The sequence below is a fragment of the Microchirus variegatus genome (genome assembly GCF_963457635.1).
Source record: "Microchirus variegatus genome assembly, chromosome: 18".
NCBI lineage: Eukaryota > Metazoa > Chordata > Actinopteri > Pleuronectiformes > Soleidae > Microchirus > Microchirus variegatus.
Window position 1 is genome coordinate 14,579,001 of NC_139819.1, and position 20,371 is coordinate 14,599,371.

The 20,371-nt window shown below is 40.5% G+C and overlaps 1 protein-coding gene across 1 annotated transcript in view; it reads left to right on the top strand.

Moving 5' to 3' along the window:
- adamts3 (ADAM metallopeptidase with thrombospondin type 1 motif, 3) overlaps positions 1-20,371 on the top strand; it is a gene marked incomplete at its 5' end in the record, with an annotated part of 149,063 nt that overhangs the window by 73,218 nt on the left and 55,474 nt on the right. Inside the window, 2 exons of the mRNA XM_083904897.1 lie at positions 8,836-8,919; positions 10,853-11,009. Of these exons, the coding sequence (XP_083761023.1) occupies positions 8,836-8,919; positions 10,853-11,009 (241 nt within the window). The remainder of the gene's footprint in view (positions 1-8,835; positions 8,920-10,852; positions 11,010-20,371) is intronic.

Genomic DNA, 20,371 nt, shown 5'->3' on the forward strand with positions numbered 1-20,371 from the left:
CTCTTTCAGACACTTAGGATGTTTCAGTCTGTCACTGAAGGAGCTGCGCAGCGATGTGATGATGTTCTGCAGAGGATGGGACAGGTTTTTGAACCAGAGGAGATAACTTGGCTATCAGTCAAGGGGACTCTTGTGAGTCTGTCATCTTCCCGTCTGCCCCAGCAGACCACCCCCAAAAAAAGAACACAGAGTCACAGAAGGTTTTCGAAGAGCACCCCCTGCACTCCGAAGACCTCAGTGTCCTCAACAAATGGAATCTGTGCCTTCCTTTCCATTAGAGAGGTGATGCTTGTGACATGATTTATTACATTCGAATAAATTACGTCACAAGCATCACTAGAACTTATGTCCCTTTTTTATGAACAAGCATCAGATGACATTACTATTGTTTCTCATGTAAAACTTCCTGCTGGTACACACTGTGTTCATTTATTTTGTCCTTCTCTGGCATTACTCCCCTGCTACAGTGGATATGAACTTAAAATATAGTCCCTTATTTCAATGACACATCCTCCATCAGAGTGTATGGGCGCAGGCTTTATATACTTGTCACCACTGTCAGACTCCATAACTATATTTTATTGTTTATTTTGACCAAATCTGCCACCCTTGCAGCAACTACCCTCTGTGTTTTCTTTTCTACTTGTCTGTATTTCCATATATCTCATCTCTTTTTCTAGTAAAATGGATCGGTCCCTTGTACGTTCAATCATGCTCTGGTTTTAGTCAAATCCATGCCTAATTCGTTTAAAATATAAGCATATTATTTTGGCACAATGTATGGGGGACCGTTTCTGGCACAGGTTTGTTGGCATGGGTATTTGTACCTTGAAGCTTTCACCGTTTCCCCGAATTTCTACCAATACTGAAATAGCTGTTATATGAATAAGATTTGCTGCAGCCCTTTTAAACACAAACCTCCTTCAACTGTGTACCAGATATTTGTAGCTACACTAGAAATAAAAGTAGAACCATATAAGGTTCTTCGGCTTGTTCTAATAGGATAATCCTTTTTGGTTCCAGATAGAACCTCAGCCCTCAGCCCTACTCATTCACAGTAGTTAATATAAATTCTCCTCCATATTGACAACATGTTTGTCAATATGGTACATTATGTACAGTGCTCATCCAGTTAATACACCAGTAAGTAGATGCTCTTTAACCGAAATTATATGTTGCTAAAATAGAACCGTTAATTTTCAAATGTACTGTTTTACAAAAAAAAAACTGAAAAATAGTAAAGCACATTATTATTTATTGATTAAGTTGTCAAAGTATAGTTATGTATTTGCATTCCTGAACAGAAAAAAATAATACTTAACCCTAAATACAAATTTGGGGATAAAGGGGTGAATTCTTGAAGCTTGTTATTTACCCAATATATTATATGTTATATGTTTTGTTTTAAACAAGTTTTTTTGAAAGATTTCTAATATATTCATTTTTTTTCACATTTTCATGAAATTCTCCAAATTGAGGAAATCATTATTAAATATAATTAAAACACACACCCAAACCAGTGCTGTGATATCTAAAGAATCTGGCTCCACGCTGCTTCATTCATGACTGCTCCTAATGAGACAGAACGAAAGGCATTTTATGGACCTCTGTTGGAGACATTTAGATATTGCAAAAAGTTAGATGTAAATATTATGTAAACTGAAATACCAGTACTACAAATGTGCAACTATAGAGGTTAGGGTTGGGTATAGTACAACTATAGAACTGTATCTCAACTGTATTCAAATTGAGTTGGTTTCAAACGTGTGAGCAATAGCCTGCTGCTGTTCAACAGCCTCCACTCTTACTTATTTTCAGATCTCAGTAATGCATAGAACATTTTTAAAATTCTTATCATTTTAAATTAGTCCGATGATATATCAGATCAGCAAAGTAAAGAAAGAGAAAGAAACTACTCAGTAGCAGAAACGTCTCCTGGGAATACTTTAAAAGGGATCCCAGGCATCATTACAGTGAGCTTGTGTTAATTGGCAAGCTTTATAATTCAATTTAACATTATATAAAATGTCCTACATCCATTCAACATAAGATAGTGAAGTGGTTAAAATCGAAATTGCGAAATGGTCAAATACGTTGTTGAGCTTGGAGAGTGGTAAGTGCAAGAGTTTGGCTTTGCAGCGGCCTTGATTTTGGATTTTCTGGAATTAAGCTTAATGAAACCGCCAAGGTGTTTGGATGAACACAGGTTTTAAAAATGTCTATGAAATGTCCAGAGCAAACCCTAAAAAAAAAGAATGAAAGAGAGTGGAATCAGAAAAAGGAAAAATGTTGGTGCGTCTCACCCTGGACCAGTGAGTGTCATGTGCATTTTTAGTGCGTTAGATGGATGAGCAATGAATTCTTTTTAAGATTCATACTCTTCATACAAATAGGAATAGCAGAAGGTGCTTTTCTTGATAAAATCATGTAAAGTTGTTTAAATGATGGGGGAAAACAATCAAAGTTTGCCTTTTAAATTAGTCTGCAAGAAATTGTTAAATGGAGTAAAGCGTGTTGACAGACACTTCAATAAAACAAGTTTGAAGGAGCAAATTCACACAGTGTCTTTTGCAACAAACTCTTGTCACCATTTACATGCACAAAGGATACTTTCTCTCGTATAAACACAGTGTTTATACATGCGCTGTACGAGGCAGTGATTGTCTCAAATCACACATGCACAGGTGAGGGTCAGTCAGTCTGCTGTGTTGAAGATTTGGAAGAATCAATCTCTGCGCGTGATTGTCGGCTCACACTCGGCTCTCGTGGAGCAGACACACAGCAACAAATGTGGTCAGCGCCGCTTACAAACAGTAACGCATTTTTTAAAGGCGGGCAGTGCCGCGAGCAGGCAATTCAACAAAGGAAACGGCGATCGAAGTAAAAGAAACGCGCGAGTACAACATGTTCAAACACAAGTACAAAGAAACACAACTACTCTGCTCTGCACAGACACAATACTCCTCTTCCTTAGTCACTGTAGGGAGTGAAATGAGTGTGTCCTGTCTGTCTGTTGTGCTCACAGGCTGTTCTCACAGACTGAAATGCCCAAATACCATCAGGATGTTTATATTCCAACAAGAGGCAAACACACACTGGATCACGTGGAGAAAAACATATGCAACGCTGACAAAACTGTTCCCTGTCACCACTTCGGGCACTCACACCACTTTTTATTCCTGTATCCAGCCCCCAGACAGTGACTTAAACATGATGCCCCTCTTAACAAGACAACGATAGGATGGTCCTCTGAAACTGAGCTCGTACTACGAGATTATTTTGCTTTTACTGTATGAGTGATCTGGAACAGACACAGAGGAGTATGCAGCATGTGTAACAGTCTCCACATCACTACCTGAACAGAAACCCAGGATGAAACAAGAGGTGTAACACCTGCGGCATACTCGCTTCAGTGCCTGCAGACTGAGAAAGCCTGTCAAACAGGTCAAGAGACGGTACAGACAGAGGCTTCAAGATTTCCACTCAGTCGCTGACTCCTGTACAATGTGGCTGACTTCAGCAGCCCGAAAAAAAGGCCACTCACAAATGATGACACGTCCTCGCCGGACAACCTTGACACATCCTATGCTCCCTTTACGCAACCAAAACCCCCAAAGACGACTCTAACGAATCTACACACATGGATCATATGACCACCCGTTGTGTCATCAGTGCACACAATGCAAAGCATTATTTGTAAGGAAAAGCAGGCTGCAGGGCTCAATAACATCCCTGTACATGTCCTCAAGGTGTCAGCTGCAGAAGTTGCTGAAGTGGCCGAAGTTCCAAGCCACAGTAGTTGTTTCAAAACTACCTCCATCATTCCAGTGCCTAAGAAAAACCCAGTATCCTAATAGGATCATACAGGGTTACATTAAAGCCACTAATCCTCCTCCACACTGGACCCCCTCCAGTCTGCATACTGGCCCAACAGATGATGTACTGTACTGCCCGACGCACTGCACTTTCCATCCATCCATCTTCTACTGCTCTATCACACGAGGGTCACGGAGCTGTGCCAATCTGTCAATGACAATCTGAGATCGTCTACCACAGGGGGGTAGATACGTGATAGTGATAGACCTGAGGAAAGAAAAGGAATCAACACACCCATTTATTACTTTACACGAGTGAGTCCACAGTAGAATCACACGTTCCTCAGCACACAGGCAGACCATAGATGCATGCAGAGAGTTATTAGAACAGCACAGCACAGGAGCGGCCATTCCCCCTGTGCAGGACATTCACCAGCAGAGTCCTCAGGTAGGGCCAACAAACACTATCAAAAAACCCCCCACACACTTCCCAAGCACATAATGCAGAAGTGTGTGATGCAGGACATCAGGACTGAAAAACAGCTTTTACTCCCCATGCTGTAAAACCAAATAACAAAGCACTCAATACTACGTCTGCACTATATATATCATCTCTATCATCTCACACTGTTAGGACTATGTTTTCATTATAAACCCAGCATCACTCTGCACTTTAGTTCATGTTGGGTTTTTATATCATATTCAGTCAATATATACTGTGTATATCCATCTATTTCATCATTTATTCAATTATTCAATCCTTTTTTTGCACCTGACCATCATGTCTTTGAATCATACAGTACAGTAGAAATGGAAGCAATACCTCATGTGCATATTTGAAGTTAAGTTGATGTAGTGCTTACTTCCTCATTATGACCGGCAAGTGTATTTTGACATCATGGTTTCCCACACTTGAAAAGGGAAGGACTTGACCAGACTCAGGATTTCACTCTTTGTTCTGATTTATTTGACCAGTACAAGCAGCAAAGTGAAAAACCTTTAAACATTGTAAAAAATAAACAATGCAAGTAAAATTCAGCACTTTTACATAAATGCAAACAAAGCTAAGTATTTATTAAATACAAAGTACAACATAAGTATATTTAAATTACGCAAAAGGTAAGTACATATTTGAGCTATTCCCTGTTTATCAACCAAGGCAAACACTGTGTTAAATGAAATTATTAATAAACAGAAAAACAGTTAAACTTTCAGAACTGTTTACTTTAACCTTATGTTCTAATTATATACGGATTTCATACATGGCATGTAGATTTAAAGGTGCCATATGTAAGAATGTGGCCAAAAACGGTTACTACATCCAAATTCAAAATACCGAGGTCTATTAGGTTTTCGTTTTCAGACGTAACTGGCAACCGGTGGTTGCTCGGCAGCTGAGACTCTACTGACTGCAATGATTGTTAGACGGCGGTAGGTGGCGCCACATGCCGAAACATGATTTCAAAACATAAAAATGATTTGCAGTCTGCAAAAAAATTCTTTTAATGCAAATATTTTGTCTGTACTGTTGTTGTTGGTGAGTACAGTTTGTTATATGAACATTATTCCTGAGTCTCTGTGACATATTAGGAGGATTTTACGGCCAGTTGCTTTAGATTTATTACATAATCCAACTTTAACCACAGTTTTATCCTGAATATAATACTATATATATATTATTAATAATAATAGAAATACTCATAGTCCTCAAACATTTAGTCCTTGTATTTCAATGAAGAACAATTTCACAATACACACCAAAATTAAAAGTGCACATTTCATACTCCCCGGAGTCCAATAAAGAGCCGTGCTTACCGGTAGCCCTTTTTGATCTTTTCCATCTTCCATGAGTTTTAATTTCGTAATCGATTAGCGATTTGTCCTGCTGTGCGTAGCTGCGTTTCCCCCAACTGAGCGAACTCACGTTGTTGAAGTTGTGTGGGGTTTCTGGCGTGCGCTCCTAATCATCCCGGTTTCGATCACCTGCTGATGCGCGTTGCGTCTCTCAGCAGATCGCCGCAACAATGACCAAACTTTGAGTGAGGAGGTCGGTGTGAGCGGCAGAAAGGTGAGGTGTCATTTCAGCTCAGCCTGAAGCAGTGGCTCACGATGCGGCTACTGGGCTGAGCAGGAGTGGTTCTGCCAGCAGCTGCAAGCTCGCAGTCAGCAGAATTGTATTTATTTTTCTGAAACGAGACATGAGCAGCTTGGATCTTGCGCCTCCTTCTGATTGTAGCCTCGGAGCAGTGGGGATCATCTCGCTGTTTTCTGATGTTTCGTTCAGTTTCGCTCCTTCAGCACAGTAACAGCAGACACTTCATTAGGTGAAAGTGTTGCTCTGAAGACAAATACTGCTGCGATGTTTTCTTCCACCCGGCTTTACCCTGTGTGGAGAGCGCTGACATGTCCTGTTCAATGAAGTGATTAAACTCAGCGAGGAATCACTGGTCCAAAAATGACCTGCTGTGGTGCTGCCTGTCGCTTCAGTCCTGATACCTTTTGGCTGCTAATGAGATCCTAAGAGGGAGAGACCTGGACCCGGTTGATGTTGATCTAGTCAGTGATTCAGTTGCGACTTTCTAGGGATAGACCGATGATCAGCCGGGCCGATTATCATCGCCGATATTCTGCATTTTGACCCATATCAGCATTGGCCTTTTTTTTAAATCTGATGGCCGATTAGAGATCAATTTATTTAAAATTTCAGTTATAGGTGCATTATGTAATAAATCTAAATCAACTGGCCATTAAAAATCCTCCTAATATGTCACAGAGACTCAGGAATAATGTTCATATAACAAACTGAACTCACCAACAACAACATTACAGCCAAAATATTCGCTTTAAAAAAAATCTTTTGCAGACTGCAAATCATATTTATGTTTTGAAATCATGTTTTGGCATGTGGCGCCACCTACCGCCGTCTACCAATCATTGCAGTCAGTAGAGTCTCAGCTGCCGAGCAACCACGGGTTGCCAGTTATGTCTGAGCTCGGTATTTTGAATTTGAGTGTAGTAACCGTTTTTGGCCACATTCTTACACATGGCGCCTTTAAATTTATAAGTGATGCTACTCACCCTGCACTTTTTTTTCTTCTTTTTTTAAAAGATAAGTGAAAGATAAAATAATTTCAGTAACGTTGACATTTTGGAAAACTGTATTTACTGTAGAAAACTTTAGGGAGCTATTTGTTTCTTTAAGTTTTCATTTAGGACATTTTTCACTTTTACTGCAAATGACTATCGGCTCCAAATATCAGTTATCGGCTTCCTTGACTACTAAGCATCGGTATTGGTATCGGCCCTGAAAAAAACCATCTCTAGTACTTTCATTATGGTCAGTTAGCAAGGGCTAAAATGGCCGCGCTAAAGACGTAGTGATATTAACCACACGTGTCATACTGAGACTTTTAAAGGTCAGTCAATAAAGGGGCATTTTGCCATTGTTTTTATATAATATAATCTGACATGACAATAATGCCAACCACCCTCTGTAAAGCATCGTGGCTGAGAAGCAGCTGCAGTGGGAGGCTCATCTAATGAGCAACAGGACTGAATCGTGCAAGGGGTCTTTTGTCTCCGCAGATGTCAGGCTTTTCAACACCTCAGCCAAAGACAGACATTCTTGGCACTCCCCCCTCCTTCACCACAAACATGCTTGTATTGATCTATTTATTTATTTATTTATTTATTTGCACATGATCCCTGCTTTCCGTTGAGACTTTAGTGTTGCAGTCCAGTGACTTTAATTATTAGTGTGTGTTTTGTTTGTAAATTGTGGATGTGTTTTTTGTGTCTGTTTATTAGCATGTGAGCTACTGGACACTGTCTGTGATATAATGTGATATCTGAAATGCTATTTCTATGCTATGCTATTTGATTGTGTATTCTAGTAGGGCTGAACAATTGATCCAAACGTTATCGAAATCGCACTATACTACAATTTTCAAAATCGCAGGAGGTGTGATATTTTTTAAAGCCACAGTGTGTTTGATAATAATTTTAGATCAATGCATATCTTTTTCAACAGACTGAATAAATCCTTTTAAATATGTTTTTCAATTTGAAAATGAGGATAATCACAATCAAATATCGCAATCACAATTCCTGTCAAAATATTTAATAAAAATAAATTCAAAATAGTTCAGCCCTAGATTTTGGGAATCTTTCTTTCATATAGTAAAATGAGATCAATGCTGGTTTAAGTTTCGGTGTGTCAAAGATTTTGGATAAGGAAATGGAACAAAAATAAAAATGAGGCATACAATAATCATCCTACTGCACATATGGGGACATGGAATCATTCGAACAGCACATCCATCAGTTTTTTTAATATGTCCAATATATGTGTACAGTGAGCAACACTGATCCCCAGAGGGGAAATTTGATCCCTCTGACTGATTAGAAAACGCAGTTCTGATTAAAAATTCATGACAAGTCAAATCACAATGTCTGTCCGAAAAATGTGCAATTAGATGTTTTCCCCAAATTGTTCGGGCCCTTACTTGGACGACTGACAACCTTCACAGTTATCCTCCATCACATTTTGCAGCTTCTCTTTTCCACTCAATAAATGTAACATTGAACCAATTCCATGATGCAAATTCGACCTTGATGTTTATGCACACATCACAAATACCCTTGTTTTCCTGTTTCACAGACTTCACAAACTGCAAACACTATTATAAAGACCCTCATTGAACATTCTGGGATAGTGGTCATGGTTATGAGAAGAGAGAAAAAAAAAGAAGAAAGATTATAGAACAGTCCTCCATCTTTCCTGTATTCACTAGCTCTCAGAATACCACAAAATAGTGATTGCACAGGTCTGTGATTACAGTCATTCACGCAAAGACTTGTGAGAAATGGTTTGTTGCTCACACACCCTCCTTTACTGATGAGTGGAAACCAAAGATAGCGGTGCAAATCACTGAAAGAAAAGTGGTGTTTGTGTGAGGTATTGCAAGGGCTGTGATTGATAACATCTACCCCCCTCCTCCCCTTCCCCCCCTCTTCTCAGGTGAATGAAATTTACCACGACGAGTCACTGGGAGTACACATCAACGTGGTCCTGGTGAGGATGATCATGCTGGGGTATGCCAAGGTGAGCTTTTTTCTGCCTTGTTTTGCAGACAGAAGTACAATCTCAGAAACAAGTTTACATACCCTTTATTGCAACGTGGTGGTTCGTGCAAGTAAAATAATAACGCAGCTGAGAAACGAGAAAACGCGTCTCTGCACTGTTCCGAGTTTGATCATATCACAGTGAAGTCCACTGACTTCCAAATGCCAAGCCAGCCCTCAGAGTAGCATTAAATACTTATTATTAAAATGCTTGTTTTCATTATTGGCTATGTTTAACCCATTAAGGCCTGAAGCCTGGAAAAATGTCTCTAAAACCTGAGCTTCAAATGCCTACTAAATGACTGATTTCTCAGCCTCTGTAGCAGATATAGGAACACAATTCAAGAAGTATTTGAGAGCTTACACCTGTGGCTTTCCTGTGAAATTTTGTTTATTTAGATACAAAAATGTAAAAGTAAAGTGAATAACTATTTTCTATTAAAATCAGTAAGAAAATAAAGTAATATCAACTTGTGTCAGTGCCTTGATTTAGTCCTGATGGAGTGTGAAGAACAAGAACAGCATGTAATGACTGTCTGCTTCACATGTGACGGTACTGATGCTTACAGCGCTGTGGCATCTGCAGGTAAATCCACTGTCACCCCTGGTGCACGGTTGTAAACAATCTGTCGATTACGGTGGTATTTATCGTCGTTATCGCCCACCTCGATGTCTCCAAACATAATTATGTCTTCACCATAAATCCCGGTCGATTTGTTCAGCGCGTTCGAAGTTATCAGAGATGACGTCATCGAAGACGAAACTCCTCAAAATCACTGCCTTCAGAAATCTCCCCGCTGTCAAAGTCCTCCATGTTTGCGCGAAGTAATTTCAAAACAATGTCGCGAGGAACCCTTATACCCCCCGAAAATTGACGTATCCGCTCTCCCGGCGTCTATGGTAGAAGTGCAGCAATGCTTTCCCTGCGTCAATGGGTTAAAATTAGACACTCTAGATTCATCGTAGGCGTGAGAGTGAGAGTGGATGGTTGTTTGTCTCTATATGTGGCCCTGTGATGGACTGGCAGTCTGTCCAGGGTGTACGCCGCCTTTCTCTCAGCTGAGATTGTGCACAGCGACCCCCATGACACTCGTGTGGAGGATAAAGCGGTAGAATATGGATCGATGGTTATGTACATAAAAGAACTTGAAATATAAAGTGGGGCTACATATGATAAGCACAAGCATGAAACATGAAATCCAGATACTATCCAGCAAACTGCACTCGTGGGAAATTCGCCTTTTCACGCGAGTGCAACGGATCCTGTCTGGTGCTCGTCTTGGGCAAGTGTGAGGCAGGACACTTTGCGTTTCTGCAGATCGCTCACAAACGGACAAACACAGCCAAAAACTTAGATTAGCACATTCATGGTATTAACATTATCCTGGTTCTTTTGTCGTGCAGCAATATTCATTAGAACTGTAAGCCAAGTAAAAGAACACCCAACCCCCCCCACTCAATTCTCTGTTGAGTAAGTATAACCACTGCAGCTTTTATCTATTGTCCTCAGAAGTTTCAGTTCATCAGAATTCCGTATGAACTGAATCATAATTTTATTAGCTGTGCTGCATTTGTTCTCTTGTTTCATGTCAGTAGGACATAATAGACATGATGTGTCAGAGATGTGGTTCATCCATTCCCACAGAACATGCTAGAAACACATCAAAAGCCATTAATAATGGGTCAGAGATGCTAACTAGGGAAGAAAATATATGCAGATTGCAGGTGTCAGCCACGCTTTCTGTGTCGCATGATGTAAAAATGCTTTCTTACGTGCCGTGTAATGTGCAAATTAAAAATGACATAATTGTGATGTATTCTTGGCAGGTCACATGTCCTATATCTATGCAGTTGTAGACTTCTGATAGAATACTAATGTGTGCATCTCTCTCTCTCTCTCTTTGGTCTGTCAGTCCATCAGCCTCATTGAAAGAGGCAACCCATCACGGAGCCTGGAGAACGTGTGCCGCTGGGCGTTCGTGCAACAAAAAGGCGACCCTGATCACGCCGAACACCATGACCATGCGATTTTCCTCACTCGCCAAGGTTTCGGCCCCACAGGAATGCAAGGTAAGGACGCGCAGGCATGATCCAAATGAGAACCGGAGGTTCCCCGATGAGTATTAAAGATTAAAGATTAAAAGATTAAAGATTAGATTAAAGATTAAGAACCCTTTAAGTCCCGCAAGGGGAAATTCAATTCTGCAGTGAGTTAGTGAACACACACAGCACACAGTGAGGTGGAGAACATGCTAACCCAGCGCAGTGAGCTGCCATGCCAGTGAGCTGCGCTCGGGGAGCAGTGAGGGGGTTAAGTGCCTTGCTCAACAGCACTTCAGCTGCGGACTGGTCGGGGATTGAACCGGCTACCTTCCGGTCTCGAGCTCGAAGCCCTAACCACTAGGCCACAGCTGCCCAAAGCTCATTACTAAGCTCAAGATCGTTATAAAAGGTCGTCAAACACAGACGTCAAAGAAAAATATGGTTCAAAAAGTGTTGTGGTTTAATTAATGGCTTCTGAGGACTGCTTGTGTTTCATTTGAACTTATCAATGATAAAAGTTGAACTCAAAGTTTTGAGATTTGTGAAAATTTTGTTGAAAAAAATTAATTCCGTTGTTTGCACCGGTGTCTGGAATAAACAAAGAGATGAGGTGCCATGCAGAAGATGTGGCAAAAAAGCTAGAGGATCAAAATGTCATTATTTTAGAACTCTCTTTCTCTCTTGCCTAAAAATGGGTGTCCCTAACTCAGACACAACTGTCACCTTGCACGCACTTATACGCAGCTCCAAAAAATTGCATTGCCCCAGTTGCTCAAAGTGAAGCCACGGAGCCTTTGTTCGATTCTAAAAAAAAAAAACCTAGACTCTTGAAGAAGAGCACTGAACTGAAACCACATTTCTCTCCCCTCCATTGTTAAGCATAAACAGTGCTACTGCTCCTTCAAGGATAGCGCTCCAAATCCCTATTGTGCTTCATATTTGGTATATTTCCAAAAGTTCTGTTCTGTTCTATTCAAACCTGGATATACTAGAGTCACAAGGAAGTGAAATCAGTCCGCTCAGATATTGACTGCTTGCCTAACTCAGTTTTTTTTCCTCAACAGCAGCTTTTTTTTTATAATCTCCTTTGAGCAGCAGCTGCTGCATTTATTCTTCACTCTGCTGTCGTGTGCTTTGATAATCTGCTATTTCCTCTCTTCTTGCAGAAACAGAAATCATTTGATGCACTAAACATCACCTTACAAAAGAGAAGCATTTGCAAACCTTTGCTGATACGGTGGCATTTTAGTTAGATTGATAGAAGTAATATGTCAATGTGTCATAAAAAACATTCAACCCAAATGCTTCCCCAATGTGTGGGCATGTAAAACTTAAATATATTATTGAGGACTGCTTTAAAAAAAATTTTTTTCAATATCATAGTTGTTGTAAATACTGGGTGGTGTGTGGCATGCATATTTTACAACACTGAACAACACGGATCAGTGAGTTTGGCCATCCAGCAGCACCGTCGTTACTGTGGCGGTGAATCACAGTGACTCACTGCCTGCTTACATTGACAGAAGCAACTACAATGTTGATTGCAGATCAAGAAAGATTGGACTGGAGATATAGAGAAGGTATACAAGCAAAGGGGAATGGCTTTACTCACAGTGTGTTGTTGTTATAAGGGCTGTCAAAGTTAACGTGTGAATGCAAGTTTGATTACTTTTGGTGTGCGCCGACCTCCGACACAAAAGCTGGGAATTATCCGCGTGAAACAGTCACTTGCCTGCAGTCAGTCGGAGAGAGGAGAGACAGAGTAGCTGAAGATGGAGAGAGGTGAGGAAACGTTAGGCGGAAGGTTTCATTTTAAGAAGCTGAGTGACGGAACCCTGAATATTCAACTTGAAACTATCCATCCGTCCGTCTTCTACCCTTTATCCTCCGCATGAGGGTCGCGGGGGTGCTGCTGTGCCAATTTCAGCTCATTTCACTGAAAATGGCGCTTTACTTCTGGTTAAAATCCCAGTGTTTTACGTTAATGTCTTTGTGTTTCAATTAATGTTAGTGTTTTCCTATTTGTGTTGGTGATTTGCACTTCAGGGCCACTGTATGATATGTTCTTGTTGCATACAGGATACTGGCAGTCTACCATGTTGAGCCTTTATTCTAAGATGACCTGTTTGGCACATGATAGGCTTGATTCTCTTCGAAATCTGAAATGTGTAGTTCTGTGTTTAAAATGTTTAAAAAAGAAAGGCTTAATTAAACAATGGGTGTCTGAAATGCACACCTTTTAATCTAGATCTGTACAATACAGAGTAAGTAAGGAATGTCGTCATGAGTATAACGTGGCTATAAACTGCAGTGAGCATTAAAAGATTCATAGAATATGACATGGTGAAGTCATTACAATGTTAGTCAAATGAAATCCATGGATTATTTGTCCAGATTCAGTATTTCATGTGGCGTTTTCACAGAGAGCCTGTCCAACCACCTCATTCGGTCAAGTCGCTTCCACTTGTAAGGCTCTTAGCTTTGCTACATTTCAGATGGGATGCTTCTGAACTTGCGATGGCAGGTCATTAAAACTTGGTGCAGTTTACTCCAAAAACTCCAAAAAGTTAAGCTTTTTAATTGGGTAGCATGGGTAGCGATGGGGAAAAGCCCTCAGTTAGTGCAAAGCCCACTCCGCTAACTAGCAAATTTAAAAATAGTTTTCTCCTGAATCCGCAAATCCATATCTGGATCACAAGAAAATAAATATATAAATCAAATAATCAATCAATCAAATAATTTCTTCCTTGGGCCATAACCTACAGCCCCATTCAGCCTTTTGAGGTATAAAGTAAAAAGAGTATGAGCAGCTGTGACTAAAACGTGTGACCTTGCAGCATCATGCTTTGAAATTTGAGAGTGTGTGTGATCGTAAAACCTTGACTGGCTGAACTAGAGCTGTTCTTATTCATTCATTCATTCATTCATTCATTCATTCATTGTCTTTATCCTCCACATGCGGGTTATGAGGAGCTGGGGCCACTCCCTGCTGACATTGGGCAAAAGGTGGGGTACACCCTGGTCTGGTCAAGGTCCGACACTCAGAGACCAACAACAATTCATTCTCATGCTGTTCAATTAACCTCTGCATGTTTTTTGGACAGAATTTGAACCCGGCAGCCTTTTTGCTGTGAGGCAAATGTGCTAGCCACTATATCACCGTGTGATCCAAGCTGCTCTTGCATACAATCTCACAGCCATTATGGATAGAATACAGTATGTCCTGAGAGCAAATTAAACTCTTTGACCGAATAGGAAGAGACTCAACTTCACTCCCCATACTCAAGTTATTATTCCTTTTGTGTTGATTGTCGCCAATTGTTTTTTTTCTCTCAATACTCACAGATTTAAGTTGTTAGTCCTTGGCTTTTCCAACTATTAGAGTAAGACATACATAATACAGACTTGTTCGCTATTCAACTGAACACAACTGTGTCCACTGACCTTTTGTGTTCCCACTCAAGAAAATAACTGCTCACAGTGTGACACTTAATTAGTTAGGTGCATTATGTAATAAATCTAAAGCAACTGGCCATAAAATCCTCCTAATATGTCACCCAGGTATACTCAGGAATAATGTTCATATAACAAACTGAACTCACCAACAACAACAGTACAGCTAAAATATTTGCATTAAAAAAATAATAATAAAAAATATTTTGCAGACTGCAAATCATGTTTATGTTTTGAAATCATGTTTTGGCATGTGGCGCCACCTACCGCCGTCTACCAATCATGGCAGTCAACGGAGTCTCAGCTGCCGAGCAACCACGGGTTGCCAGCTACGTCAGAAAACGAAACCTAAAAGACCTCGGTATTTTGAATTTGAATGTAGTAACCGTTTTTGGCCACATTCATACATATGGCACCTTTAATAGTATTTATCACAATATAAATCACGTGTCAAATTCAAGGCCCGGGGGCCAGATGTGGCCCGCCACGTCATTTTATGTGATTAAGGCGTGCATTGACCATAAACTACATTTCCCACAATGCATGGTGATTGTGTTATTTGTTTAACATTTAGTGTACATTTAATTTGACACCCCTGATATAAATGTATAGCTGTATGGAAAAAAAGCAAAGCAAATCTACTGAAAAATTCTACTTTTGTTGCTTAAAAAGTTACAAACTGTCAAAGGGGTTCCTCGTATTGATAAACCTGCGGGTATACCTGAAACCTGCAGTAGCAAGTGTCAGTTTGTTGTTTAGTCCAGCAGCAACTTTGCCTCAACACTTTAATTATATCGATGTTGGCTGCAGCAGCCTGTTGTTTTCAGAGTCAGACTGGTGAACTTAACAGCCCATCATTTCATGCATTTGGTGGATTAGGGTTTAGCAACACAGCAGGGCGGTAACTTTGATACTATTTATTTTTAGTTTTCATTCATTCTGTTTGACTTTATTTCAGTTGTTCCTGGAATAGCTTGCAAGATATCAACACCGTGTTCATATATATATATATATACATATATATATATATATATATATATATATATATATATATATACATATATATATATACATATATATATATATATATATATATATATATACACATATATACCACCATACTGAGAGCTTTGGTCTCATCCTTAGAGCAACACAATGACGGGATACTTCCCTCGCTGTACCTGCATGCATAATTAGCAATAAGTGCCTGTCTGCATAATGTATGTGGAAATAACCTGGTGCTTTACTTTCCATACAGACAAAACCTTTTATCTTCATTTTCACTTCATTGTCACGCTGTTGTGTCGTGAAGGCACTGATAGTAGTGGAATAGGAAAATGAGACGAAAGAGACGCAAAAGCTTTCAGTTAGTGTTCATAGTTTGATGTGAAGCAAGCAATACATTAAAGGAAATTGAAGCATATTCGATGGCAGGATCATTTGTTGTGTGTAGAACTATGCGATCCACTGTGTTCCAGGTGTAGATAACTAAAACATTTAACCTGTACAGTGTAGAGCTGGGGGATATATCGATATAAAAATATGTATCGCTATATTTTTAAATGGGATATGGAATTAGACCGTATCGCATACAATATTGGGACATCGACTCAATTCTCTTCTTTTTGGCTCTACGCACCACTACAATGGATTTGAAATGAAACGAACACGATGTGCTTTGACTGCGCACTTTCAGCTTTAATTTGAGGGTATTTACATCCAAATCAAGTGTTGGATCTCATATTGAGAATTAACAGCAACAGATTCCAAATGCAAATGTCACTCCTGGAATCACCTTCAGACCTTTTACCTGATGAAATAATGAGGGAATAGCCCACACCTGTCCATGAAATAGCTTTTCCCCTAAAAAAGTGGGAGGCACATATAGAAATTATTGTAATTCCTACACCGTTCACTTGATTTGGATGTAAATACCCTCAAATTTAAGCTGATATTTATGGACCTTGTTCCTCTTTGATTTGATTTAAAAAAGGCACTCCTGTCGTTATACAGTTTACATTTTATTATTTGAACAGCTGAGGATTTATTCATGAACCAGGTGACGAAACCTGTGTTTATTATTTATTCACTTAGCATGAGAATGTTGAAAACCTTTACCTTGCTTTTATTTTTATTTGTTTAGCTTCTGCTTTTGTGCAGTTTCACTGCCAGGTTCCCACTGGTTGTATCTTTTAAAACTTATAGGGCTCCATCTTACACACAGAGAGAAGTGGTGCACTGCACTGCCCAATTGTCAGTCGACAAAGTTGTCATTTTTATGCACATCACAATTATATGTATCGCAGCCACACATCATGTGAGACTGTGCTCCTCTGTCTCATCACCATCAACTTCTGGAGATTGTTCTAAACCCTTTGAAATCAGAGCATTTCGGCTGCTTTTTCCATTGCTGTTTAAAAACAATGCACAATATAGAGTGTCTTATATCCTAAAAAAAAAACTATATTAACACTCCTGAGCAAAAAGTACTCAAAAAGAAGATAAAATTGTCAATTTTGTGACTTCTGCACAATTATTGCTACTTTATATAGTTACAAAAAATGAGATATAAAATTAATCATAACTCTGACTCAACAACCTGCAAGAAGACGAAAGAAAAACACATTTTTCAAAAGCCAGAATATGTAACTTATAACCACACCCTCACAGGATGCCCACAGCAAATTCTGTGCCACAGGAGCTCTAAGGGTTGACGACTTCAATCCTGACTTTGGCACATTTCTTTTACAAGTTCTTTGAGTTTATTTTCTCTTTTCAATACTGCTTTTTTTCTACTCATATTTTTTTCCTGTCTCTCACGTCTGCCCACATTGCTGCCCAAACAGCCTGACCCACTGAGGAGGGGACTGAGCAGATCCGTCTCCTCAGCAGAGAATCATTCACGCTTGCATTTAATGTGCCAGGCACAGGTGCACCTGGCTTTGGAAGAGTCAGAAATCTGAATGGCTTAATTGATTTAATTCACACACTAAATACAACCACTTTGCACCTCACTGTGTGCCAAATTGGTGTTGGACATGCCCTAACACACTTGTGTCATGCACTTTAGACCATGCTCTAAAATCTCAAATCCCTCTCTCCTGCATAGAACAATATCATTTATGATAATCATTCAGTGCAATAGTTCAGGTATCAATATTCACTATGTAACATATTTATTTGTTGCTGTATTGGAAGTACGATAACTGATTCTAGAATATGTTGCATTTATTTTCTTAACTTGCATGAATAATAAAACAGTCAAACGTATGACAATGAAATAGCAGCCTTTCCTTTTTGCTAACTGCATTGTCTCAAATAGCCTTTTTAATTTGAAAAGAAACTGCTCAGCCCCAGTATAAATCGTATTCTAATCATTTCCAGCAAGACTTTTACGCTGAGAGATGTAATGCTCAATCACAGTTATTCTCATCCTCTTAACTCCTCAATTTCGTCCTTTTCTCATTCTTCTTCATCATAAGAAATACAAAGTTTTTGTATTGCAGCTCAAAGTTCCCACCCAACTTCTTGGTTAGTATAAGTGTATTTGACAGTATTTGTGTGTCTTCTACTTTCAGCTTTAGGGCTCTTCACACAGCCGATCATGGGCTGAAACCATGAACCTTCTCTGTGGTCTTCCTCCATCTTCCAACATCCTTTGTCCAATATAATCGCAATCCGTCCTCTGACCAAACCATCTCAACCTTGACTCTCTTGCCTCATTTCCAAACCGTTCAACCTGAGCTGTCTCTCATAATGCTCATTTCTAATCCTATCCATCCTTGTCACTCCCAATCAGCATCTTCAGCTCTGACACCTCCAGTTCTGCCTCCCATCTTTAAGACCACTGTCTCCAAGTCATACATCACAGCAGGTCTCACTCCTGTCTTGTAGACCTTCTCTTTTACATCTGCTGCTATCCTTGTGTCACACATCACCACTGACACTCATCTCCACCCACTCCAGCCTGCCTCCAATCTCATCTTCACCTCTCTTGTGCACTGTTCACTGCTTTGGATGGTTGTCTCACTGTCATTCACACACAGCCTTGCAACCTTCTAACCTCTCTCGCTCTCCCTCTTCCTCCTACCTGTCCACTGCTCTCACTACAGATTACAATAATATTGTAATGTATTGATATTATCATCTACAAATGACAGACACAGACTCCTGCCTGACATCATCTGTCACCCTGTCCATCACCACGGCAAACAAAAATGGGCTCAGAGCTGATCCCTGATCCCATCCTGCACCACTGCACATTTATCTGCCACTCTGGACCATGGATGTATAATATGAAGTGGATAGAGCACCACCCCCTCTGCCTTGAAGACAATGTTTACATGGTGGCCACTGTGGGTACTGCAACAGAAAACCCCATGGAGCCCAAAAGCAATTTTCCCATTGACCACAATAGTAAAAGAGACGCCTGTAAAAGTGTCCACAGGACACCTCGAGACATGGACACGGACTTCTATAGATCTTTATATGGTAGTGACACTACTGTGCATGCTCTATGGGCCCCATAACCCGGAAATAAACGCGGAAGTCAAAAACCTTTTTGGCATATGCGCTGGGTGAGCAGCTTCATAGGAATGAAGGGGGCGGTGCTCTATCTAGTTCATATAATACATCCATGCTCTGGACTTCCTCATGCAGAACCACCGTTCCTCTCTTGGCAACCCATCATAAGCTTTCTCTAGATCCTCAAAGACACCATACAACTCCTTCTGGCTTTCTCTATACTTCTCCATCAGCACACAGGTATGTCATCAGTACCAACTGCCTTTCCACTCTTCATCCACTACCTCTCCTCCATCTGTCCTCCTCCCCCCCCCCCATCTCTCATTTTCTTTCTTCAGCTCCTCAGAATGCTCCCTCCATGTTCTCGACACACTATTTTCACTTGTCAGAGCATTTCTATTTATGTCCTTAATCACTCGAACCTGCTGCACCTCCTTTCCAGCGCTCCGTCTAGCCAATTGATACAAGTCCCCCTCTCTTTCCTTGGTGTCCAGGCTCTCACACAACTCATTATAAGCCTTTTCCTTTGCCTTTGCCACCTCTCTCTCTCTCTTTGCTGCACGCCTAGACTCCCTGCACTCCTTCCTACTGTCTTCATTTTCCTGGCTGTCCCAATTTTTCTTTGCCATCTTTTCCCCATTTGGATACTTTCCTGTACGTCCTTGTTACACCACCACTTTTTGACCATCTGTCCTTCCACATTTCCACTTGAACCCCATACCTATCCAACACTTTCTGGTCGCCTCTGTTGACTTCACCAACATGCCCATTGACGTCTGTTCCAATCCAAACCATGGCAGAACAGTTTGAATGTGCCTCTGATGCTCTTGGCCTTGCACCTGGTCTCTTGCACACACAGCATGTCCTCCTTTCTTCTCTCCACCATATCAGCCACCACTCTCTCCTTGGACACAGGGGCTACATTTAACGTCCCTACTCTCACCTCCACAGTCCTTCCCTTCTGGCTGGTCTTCAGCAAACAGTAGCACAAGTTCCCTCAATAGCACTGAAGGCGGGAGTTGTCAACCGATCCGGTATGTCGGTACCGTTTACAGTGATCAGTTATATGCTGGATGCCCTTCCTGACTCAAACCCTCCCCATTTATTCTGACTTGGGACCTGCACTATGTGCACACTGGATGTGTGGCCCCCAAGTGGCTAGGTTAGTATTTGTCTCTCCAGTATTATATACATTATATTACTTTAATTTTCTCTGCCCGAGCCCGAGCCGGGCCCGACCCTCGGGCTGATATTTCCCACCACTATCATCGGGCCCTTGATCAAGCATTTGTGTTTTCTCTCCCTCGTCGTGTTAGCGTGGTATGTTATAGCACGTTGTAGTGTGAAGGTTTAAAAACCTGAGGCCATGAACGCATCATTTAAAAACCAGGAAGTGTATCGTCATTAGCATG